This window comes from Austrofundulus limnaeus, unplaced genomic scaffold (assembly GCF_001266775.1).
Source record: "Austrofundulus limnaeus strain Quisiro unplaced genomic scaffold, Austrofundulus_limnaeus-1.0 Scaffold497, whole genome shotgun sequence".
Lineage (NCBI taxonomy): Eukaryota > Metazoa > Chordata > Actinopteri > Cyprinodontiformes > Rivulidae > Austrofundulus > Austrofundulus limnaeus.
In genome coordinates this window covers 32921-43252 of record NW_013952899.1, presented here as the reverse complement: position 1 = coordinate 43252, position 10332 = coordinate 32921, and the positions used below count along the sequence as shown (strand labels likewise).

At 40.6% G+C, this 10332-nt stretch overlaps 2 protein-coding genes across 2 annotated transcripts in view; one reads left to right on the top strand and one right to left on the bottom strand.

Moving 5' to 3' along the window:
• The window catches only part of mfsd8l2 (major facilitator superfamily domain containing 8-like 2), a 42607-nt gene that overhangs the window by 6067 nt on the left and 26208 nt on the right, over nt 1-10332 (top strand). The window contains exons 2-7 of the mRNA XM_014025767.1: nt 1030-1146; nt 1231-1416; nt 4381-4443; nt 7850-7969; nt 8203-8282; nt 8652-8919. Of these exons, the coding sequence (XP_013881221.1) occupies nt 1030-1146; nt 1231-1416; nt 4381-4443; nt 7850-7969; nt 8203-8282; nt 8652-8919 (834 nt within the window). The remainder of the gene's footprint in view (nt 1-1029; nt 1147-1230; nt 1417-4380; nt 4444-7849; nt 7970-8202; nt 8283-8651; nt 8920-10332) is intronic.
• Nucleotides 1-10332, bottom strand: part of kcnmb3 (potassium calcium-activated channel subfamily M regulatory beta subunit 3) — a 43462-nt gene that overhangs the window by 22082 nt on the left and 11048 nt on the right. The window lies entirely within an intron of this gene.

Sequence of the window (10332 nt, the reverse complement as noted above, 5' to 3'; positions counted from 1 at the left end):
TATTAACAAAGACCCACAGGAGAGCCCACATTACACCTGGTTTAGCCTCTCTGCACTGGCTCCCTGTGCATTTGAGGAGTCATTTTAAAATTTTGGTTTTAACTTTCAGAGCACTTCATGGTCAGACCCCCAAATACATGCTGGACCTTCTGAAGCCTCTGTGTCCATCCAGGACTTTGAGGTCTTCTAATCCAGGGGTTCTTAACCTTTTTGATCTCGGGGCCCAGTTTGTTGGACATAAAGTGTCACGAGGCCCAGTCAGATATTACCAATGTATGGATCAAAATGATAATTATTCTAAATCTTGGTTTAATTTTTATTGTATTTACATCATAACTAAACTGTCAAAACTAACATAACTAAATTAAATACACTTACAGTTTAAAAGTAAAACCCCTGTTAAATAATCACAAGACATGATTATGACAAACATTTTTATGTTGTAACCTGCCCATAACAATTATTTGAACAAATACAAAGGTCAGTCAACAGACCACTCAGGCTTATCAACACAAATTAACACAAGTTCTTTAAAATCCACAGTTATTCATTTGTGTAACCCCAGAAAACAGAAGGGTTTTCTACATTTCCTTACAGGCTTGCACTAGAATCCGKTGCTTTTGATGTAACAGAAGAAAACATGATTAAAAATGTATAACTCTTGGGCTACTTGGCTTCACCTGGCAACCTGAGACCTTGCCTTGACCACGAGGCTCGCAGCATGCCACCTCGCTTCTGACACCACTCAAACAGAATTTCATCTTTAACATAAATGCCTAATGGAGCTGCAATCGCTTTAGTAGATGGTATTGTTTCCAGCGTCGGTTGGATATATTCTATTTTGAGTTTTGGGCCTCTGCTCTGGGAAAGCATCGTTCTTGTTGTCTGTTTTTTTGTAAAGTTGCACAGTGAATGTGTCCAGTCGTGTGACTTATTTCTTTAATTATCTGAGCCAGCAGCTGTAAGTGGTCGCATGGTGGATCTTATTAGCTGTTAATGTCTCTGAACATTTCTGCACAACATGTACAGAGAGGGATCTGAAGATAAAAGGCAGMAAGGGAATCAGCACAATGGATAACAACCAAAAGAGGAATCTAACTTTTCTCACCATTGGATTAATTTTTATGCTGAGCGGCATAGAGTACGGTAAGTTCATGACATCATCTTTTCAGAYGTGTAGTTCTATTTGTTGCAACGTAACCACCCTCTGATAGTTTCTTTGTGTTTCAGCCGTCATACTGCCGACAATCTGGAGGTACCTGCAAATTTTGGAGGCTCCGCCTTACTTTCTGGGTTTGGGTCTGTCTGCCTTCAGCCTGAGCGGGCTGCTCACAGGTCCACTGTTCGGGTTGTGGTCTGATCGAAGCAAAACTACGAAATCCATCATACTTTTCTCTAACCTCTTCGAGATTGCTGGTCAGTAGTTAAAACAGACCGACAAATCACACAAATGAAGTTCTTTCAACGATATTGTTTTGCATGTTACATGTTACATGTGTTTAGTTTTGTTTCAAAATTTGGGACTGTCCTATAGGGTCTCTTCCCAGTGGCACATGTTTAAAGGGATCCACAATTACTTGCAACATTAGACTTTATTTGATTAAAATATATTTTTACTGCAAAATATARTCTGTAAAAATACTGTAGGCTGTTTAGTTTTGTAAAGGTTTAAATATGTAACATGGACGGAGCAATTTTATTTACACGCAAAGCATTCTGGGTAAACGATGACGTGGATAGGTCCTCGGTGCGAGGCTGCTAGCGAGCTATATCCACCCTGAAGGTTAATCTTGGACAATATCTGATGATCGACTCTTTTAAATGAAACCAGAGAGCGTTGACAGAGAGGAGAAGGYAGAAATGACTCAGCCTGGAACTGAAAATATGGATGGAGGACAACAGAGCTGCTTCATGGAAGAAGAACCTCAGCTTGATGCAGAGGAGCAGCAGATCTCCTCTGAGCCCCCCCTCAGATGATGGAGTTCACCCTATTTCTATGGCTGAGTCCAGCCACCTTACAGGAAGCTCATTTTAGTTGCTTGAATGCAGGATCTGGGGTCGGATTTATAAAACTTGAGTACGCACAAAACGAGCCCAGAAACTTGTGTACGCACAAAACAAGCCCAGAAACTTGCGTACGCACAAAACGAGCCCAGAAACTTGTGTACGCCACTTTTCATGCCAAGGTTGTGATTCATAAAATCCAAACTTGAATTGAAAATGTGCGGTGCCTCACGCCAGCTCTGACCCATGCGTACGCTCATTTTAGAGACGGGAAACTGCAACACAGATGGTKAAATGAAGAATTGAAGCCACACTGTGTAATGATCACTGTCAGTGATTTACCGATATTGATATTTACCTTCATAATAAGACTTAGATTTTTATTCAACTTTATCATCAGCTTTTTTAATAGTTTTATTTTTGCTTCTGCTGCTGAGTCATGAGGACCTTTGAAATAAAAAACTTAAATCTTAAATAAAAGTTCACACATCCATTCATCTCCTTCCTCCTCATGACCCTGACCCACAGACCGCTCCCCGACAAGAGACATTTCAACAGCACGACAGCAAAAAGCTCAGTTAGTCACGCTTTGGGTGCACGCGCCCTCGCCAGTGTGGATGTGTTATAAAAGATTCACTTTTTAATGTCCGTATTTCTCGCGCATGCGGGGTGGGGATGGGGGGGTCAGCTGCAGATAACAGCAGGCAGGAGGGGGAGGACAGGGGAGAAGAGCGGTGAACTTAACTTTATCTGACTTATTTTATTTTATTTATTGTTTTCATCRTCCTGCAGGCTCTGAGATAAAATTAATTTGAAGCTGAGTTTTTGAAATAAATCATTAGATTACTCTAAACGTCTGTAAACCTGCAAAATGAGGGAAAATCTGTCAATTACAGACATTCTGTTCACGTGAGCAGCTGCAGTCAGCACCTGTCATCCTCCAGACGCACGACGGAGCGTGTCTGAACCAATCACTTTTTTTTACACTGATCAGCTGACTGATTTAAATACATCTTAACATTCATGAGGTACTTTRCATTGACTGTTTATGGTTGAGTGTGGGCGTGTAGAGGGTAGAACCTGAGGCGGGACCTTGTGCACAAACTCTGAGGTGCGGCTGTGATCTATAAAGGAAAGGTGCGCAGAAACGTGTACGCGCGGATTTATAAATCTGAATTTTTTTTTTGGCGTTCGCCATTTTTGCTTTTTGACCATACGTTCACTTTTAGTATGGTTTCCACGCAATCTTTTATAAATCTGACCCCTGGTCATTAGTTATGATCCAAACCTCATGATCATATAGGAGATGGTAAAGTAGATGGACCAGTAACTACAGAGCTGTTGACTGAAATCTGTCTTCGCCTTGACGGACTGAGGCCCCAATCTGTCAATCCATTTCCTGCTCTGTCTTACCATCACTCGGAAACAAGACAACCAGATATTGGACTCCACCACCTGAGGCAAAGATTTGTAGCCAAAGTTATACCAGAGCACAGATAATGGAGTGGAGAAGAAGAAGAAACCGTGTGAAGAAACCCATGCTGTGACATGTACAAACCTCCCACCATGTTAAATAGTTGGCTGCAAATAGATCATGCCGAGCCCTTCAGAGCAGGGGTTCTCAAGTCATTTGGGTCTGAGAACCCCTTACAAGGGTGAAAAAATTCCAGGGACTCCCTTGTAATTTATTGTCATTTCAACCCTAAATGCCATTGGAATCTATATTTTTATTAAGTTTATTATGTTTGTTTTATCAGTTCATTTGTCACCATGCATTTTTAAAAATAAAACCCAAATTAACAATGTAGTGAAATTTTTTGAGGACCCCCAAGATACCTCTCACGGACCCCTGGGGGTCCTGGGACCCCAGTTAGAGAACMTCTGCTTTAGAGCAGCTGACCATCCCAGCTGCTTCACACTCAGCTCTGAATGTCCACAGTGGACACTGAAAGTCTTGGTCCGAAAACACCAACAGAACCACACAATCYGGATAAAACAGAGTTAAGACCCTAAAGTTCCCAAAACYAGACACCCTYCTCTCCACGACAGGATCGGAGACAAGGGACAGTCCTGATGGTCTAACCTGCTCKGAGGACGAGCTCGACTTTGTGCCAAGAGGTCTGAGTTATTTTTAAGGCAGTGTATTGGACACAGTTCACGTTGGTTCTCTGGGACACTGTGGCCTTGGCTAACCAACATTTATCATCACAATACATCATTTTTCTTATCATTAAAACACTGRTTTATGGCATTCTGTTTGATCACAAAGTATGATGTGTGTTGGCATTTGAAGCTAATATGAAAGAACAAACATTTCTTCATTTTGAACATTTGTCACACCAGCGTTATTCTATTTCTTTTCTTCCTTGTCCTCAGGTAATTTCATGTATTTTATTGGATATTCAAAGTGGCTGTTATTATCCAGTCGGCTTGTTGCAGGTGAAACACTCACCCACACACACACACACGTTTGTATTTCTGTCTTTATTTCATGTGTTGATTTCTGTCATTTATGTAGCCAGACTCTTAAAACAGCCCTCCACTGTTTAAGAACTGGGCTAAAATTTCACTTTTCTCATTCATGTTTATTAAACTTTTAGTTTAAGATAAGATAGACCTTTATTGTCATTGTACAGAGCACAATAAAATTACAGTTCAGAACACCCATTCACACAGATGCAACACAGTTTCCCACAGTTTAAGATAAATATCAAACACATTCTTCCCATTTAGAATAAACACGATGGATCTTTAAATTAGAGGATTTAATTGAACAAAAGACTATTATTTTTATTTTTATGTWAAAATATCAAATATTAAAGCTAAATGTATCATAAGGCTAACTTAAAGCTAAACATAGCAAAAGGTACGTGTAGAAGATATAATTGTTAAAATACTAGTTTAAAATATCAAAGGGCTACTTCATGTCTAATGTAAAAAAAAGCTGGCAACAAGCTAAAAGAAACAAAAAGTCCAAAAWAAMAAAMAAAAAAAAAAAAAACAAGCTAAAAGTGGCAGAACAGTAGCTAAAAGTAGATAAGAGTAAAGCTAGAGACGAAGCAAATTTCCAAATGAAAGTATGAMAGGGTCTAAAGAGATCTTGATGAATTTTTATGAGAACAATTTTTGTTAATAAAGTTAAATATTTAAAGGAGACCAATTATGGGTCCTAGAAATTTTTATGTTATGTCTGTGGGCTATCCAGACCATGTTCATTCAATTTAATGCAAAAATAATTCTCAGATAATAAAATTTCCCATTTTCTAGTTCTGCCTGCCCTGACTTCTGTTCAGAAGAGCTGTTTATGTTAATGAGCTCTGTTGGTAACGCCCTCCAAAAATCTGTTGACATTGACTCCGCCCTCCAAAGCCAGYGTTTACGTTAGCATGGCTAATAATAGCAGAAGCTCCGTTGTACAACCATATGAGACCCAGAGGCAGAGTCGGTCGCAGCTTCTTTCTTTTTTCCTCCCCCTCCTCTGCTCTGCGCTCACTGCATGCTGTTACCAGAGCAGGGAGCAGCAGCGGTCAAAATACCTCAGAAACTTGAACAAATAGGCTTTAACAAGGTTTTATTAAGCTAAAAAATAGAGGTACATGAGAAAACGTGTTCATAACGAACGAAAATAAACAATTAAATTGTGTCCATGCCAGTCTAGAACCCTGGTCTCCCACTCTCTGGTCCAACACTCTACCCATTGCCCTATTGGAGGCCTGTTGTGAAATGAGCTATTGCTCAACAACAACTGTGACGGCTTTTTATACCGAGGAGGTGGAGCTTCACCCGGGGGTTGCTAGGTAAGGGGCTGAACGCCGGTTCTAGTGGGTTGCTGTACAGCTTGTGACATCACAAAATGATGGAATTATACCCCTGGGTGCATTTTTTTGGTCCTAGGACTGTTTTTTAAAGAAGTACATACCCAAAGTTGAGTAAAAAAAACTTTAAAAAGTGAATTTTGCATAATAGGTCCCCATTTAAAAACAGAATAAATGCAAAAAAAAAAGACAAATTCACAGCATTTACTTTCTGAATGACGCTAACATGCTGTTATWTAAAATAGCACAAAGTTGTTGAAGTCATTTAAATGCATCAAAATCACTTAAAACAGTAAAAATAAAGTGTGATTACTGAATTAACTATTGAACAATAACTTGGCTGGTAAAACAATAGTAAGCAATCATAAACTACAAGTAGTTCTGTAAAGTCACATTATGTAATATCATCGCAATATGTAATAATGTAATGTAATAAAATTGGGCTTCAAAGGTAATAAAGCCACACTAAAACCACATTATCATATTCATCACTCCAAAAGAAAAAAAAAACACTTTGAGACAGTAATCCATAACTTTCCTACCATTGTAGAACATTTAATATGTGGAGTTAGTGGGTCCTCCATTGGCCACAGAAAGTACAAAATGCAGCTTTGCAGGGACCCTACTCCATGGCTGAACTGCTGCATCCCTACAACCATCCCACTCTCCCAAATCAGCTGCTCCTGATGGTCCTGAGGGGCCCTAAAGTTAGACTCAAACTCAGGTTCGAGCTTTTACTGCAGCAGGTCCTAAATCTTGGAAYGAGCTGCCCCTCTGTCTCTTGAAGGTCTCTTCTTCGTCTGTTTTGGTGAGTTGCCTTAGATGATAAAAAACTTCTTTAAKAACTCACCGCTCTGGCTGTCTATAACTTAAGATCAAAATCCACTTCAGCCCCCAAATTCCTCACCATCAGTTTGCTGTACTGGGCCGAAGAATCTACAGTAGAGCTACTAGGGAGGACCTAGCCGTGTCTCCAAAAACAATCAGTTCAGKTTTGGATTAATTAAATTAAAAAACTTGAGTACCATCCAGACCTTTACGTCCTTGAGATCCCAATGAAACCGATTTATTGAGTATGAATCTGACTTTTTCAGAGGAATGTAAATCTGACAGTCATCTGCATAACAATAGAATTAAATACCATGTTTTTAATATGGAACCGTGTGGGGAGAAGATAGGGCCTAAAACCGAGCCCTGTGGGACTCCACAAAAAAGAGGAGAAGAGGAGGATACTGAACCACCAAGACTAACACAGAACATTCAGTTAAGTAGGACTTGAACCTTTCAAAGTATTCCCAGGTTCTCATCCACTGCTCCAGACGAGACAGCAGAATGTGACGGTTCAATGTGTCAAAAGCAGTCATTAGATCTATAAGCACAAGGACAACAGTCATTAGATTCAGCAGCTAAAAGGATTTCATTAAAACATAAAAGAGCTGATTTGGTGCTGAGGAGAGTTTTAAAACCTCAAGAGTGCTTATGCTCCTCAAGAAAGAGAATAAACTGAYGGTGCTTCATCTTCTCCAGGGCTTTGGTGATAAAAGAAACTTTAGGCATTGGACTAAAATTAGCTACATTTTTAGGATTCAGTCCAGGTTTTAATAAGAAGTTGCACCACTGCCTGTTTAAAATGATCAAAGATCACACCAGAAGACAGATTACTGCTGTTGAGTTCTAATGCAAACGGTCTAGGKTAGGCAAAACCTCTTAAGATTTAGGTTTAGACTGTTTTGTTTTGAGAGGAGTAACAGTGTCCATAACAGTCTGGCAGGTCAAGTAAGACTAAAAGCTAAGCTTATTCTTGAATAGTCTGTGGTGTATCGGTTGAAAAATAAAAACAGGGCAAGTTGAAACTTCAACTTGAGCCACAAAATGAATACAATTGTCACTGATTTTCAGTCTCTTCAATAAAACTTGTCAGTGCTAAGAACCAATGTTCTCATATTTGTTGCCCTTCCTGTTCAGAGATGCTGATAATTCTGAGAATGTTGACGTTTCGGCGCGTTAGATGGATGGTGTTTTCCTTTCAGGCATCGGTGCAGGAGCAGGCTCGTCCATCTTTGGTTTCCTAACGAGAAGCACTCTGCCAGAGGAGCGAGCCGGTATCTTCGCAGCCGTCATGGCCTGTCGGCAAGCTGGCCTCCTTGTCGGTCAGTTTCTGCCTTTTACGTTCGCCACAAAGGAGAGGTGTCGCTCTCACCTCTCTGCACCTTGCCTCTGTGAAACATCAGACTGTGGAGGATTTCCAAGCTGTTTTCTTTGATGTGCAGTTTGATCTGCGAGGAGCAGAAGACATTCAATAAAATCACTAAGGTGTGAGGCTACTGCCTTCACACATCCTCCATTTATCTCATCTTTAAAGCTCTTCCTCTTGTCTCTCCAGGGCCGGCGTTCAACTTGTTCCTGCGGCTGTGTGATTTCAAACTGGGGCCCTTTGTTGTGAACAAGTATACGTCTCCTGGGGTAACTGCATCCAGACAATCAGTAATCTGAGCTTCTCTGAAAGGCTTACGAATACAAAAGCACGCTTCAGAAATTGTCGCTCTATATTCTACACTCACATGTATCCCACCATCCCCGCGCTTTGTTCCCAGAACAAGAGGAATAAAAAAAGTCAGCAGGTTTAGGCCTGTAATAACCTGTACCTGTCTGTTTTTATCCCATGATGCTTTAATGAAACACCTGTAGCAGCGTAGATGAAATTCAACACGTCTGCTTCCATTTTTGACACGGAGCGTCTCTCTTGATTGCTCCGATAATTACAGACATCTTTCTAAGGGTTCTATGTAGTGGAAAGCACGGTTTGGATTCAGTTTTTCCTCTCGCCCTCAGATCTTTATGTGCCTGCTGTGGGTGCTGCTTCAGTTTGTGGTCTTGGCTGCGTTTTGGGACACGCTGCCTSTAGGCTCAGAGGACGCCGTGATGATGGAAATGAAACTAGAGAAYGATGAAGAAGAGGCACCGCTGATGGGGTCTGATGAAGAGCAGGTGCACACCTACAGAGCCGTTGACTCTGAAGAACCGGGGATTTCTACCTCAACTAAGACGGAGCCCGTCCACGGAAACCAGAACCCGTTCAAGAACTTCAGCGTCAGCAGAGGTGAGCCTGCAGGTCTGACTGGATGTCAGCTGGTCTCCTGACGGTTTGTGGGACTCATGTAGGGAAAGGTGTCACAGCCGATGTGTTTGGATCTGGTCTATTGATTTTCTAGCAGTGGCACACACACACACACACACACACACACACACACACACACACACACACACACACACACNAGCTAATTGAATGGGGCACTGAGCAGAGTTACAACAAGGGATAACAAATAATTTCTTTTTTTCTTCTGCAGTTTGGCAATGCCTCCAGCAGATGGCGCTCTAGGCGACCACCCAGTTCGCCTATGCCATGAGCCGGCTCTGCATACAGACAGTGGTGGGCAGCACTAATCTAAAGATGTATTGCACTAACCCTAAAGCACTAACTCAAATATTTAGGTCCTCTAATTCTAAAGCAGTAATACACTGAAAAAATTAGCAAAAGCTAATTCTAAAGCACTAATATAACCCAGTTGACCTATAGAAAATTCTTCAAAATCAAAATGAGACAATRTTTACTGTGTGCAGAATATTGTCAGTATGTCACCTGGTGGATAAGTGACACACATATGAACAATGTCTGACAGCTTTCAGCTTTAACAATAATGTTGATCAGTAACATTTAAAGACCTCAGTTAGTGCTTCAAAATTTATCACATAAATTTAGCAAGTGCTAATCCACCAATGAATAAAAAAATTGCAAAATCCCTAAAGCACTAATCAGTAAATTACTTCCCCTATTAGTGTTGTAGTGCTTTAAGGAACTGTGCCCACCACTGCATACAGAGATCTATATAAGACTTTAAAAAAAGATGTTGTCAGTTTGTGCTCCAGCATTCTAAGTTTATAGCAGCAGAACTAAGGAATAAGTCAGGAAACCTAAGTCTAACTATAGGATTTATCAAAAAGGAAAGTCTTCAGTCTAATCTTAAAAGTAGACAGAGTGTCAGCCTCATGGACAGAAACTGGAAGTTGGTTCCACAAGAGAGGAGCTTGATAACTGAAAGCTCTGCCTCCCATTCTACTTTTAGAAACTCCAGGAACCACAAGTAAACCTGCAATCAGAGAGTGAAGTGCTCTGTTAGGAAAGTATGGAACAATAAGATGTTTATTTTTGATGGAGCTTGGTTGTTAAGAGCTTTGTATGTTAGGAGTAATATTTTAAATTATATTCTGAATTTGACAGGGAGCCAGTGGAGAGAAGCTAAAACTGGAGAAATATGATCTCTACTATTAAAAGGCCACCATCTGAAGCATCTGAACACTTTTCCTCCATGACTGTGCTATCTCTCTCTCTCCAGGAGTTTTTGGCGACTTGACTGCCTTTTTAGGTGCATCGAAGAGTCATATACAGCGGGTAAAATAAGTATTGAACACGTCAACATTTTTCTCAGTAAATATATTACTAGAGGTGCTAATG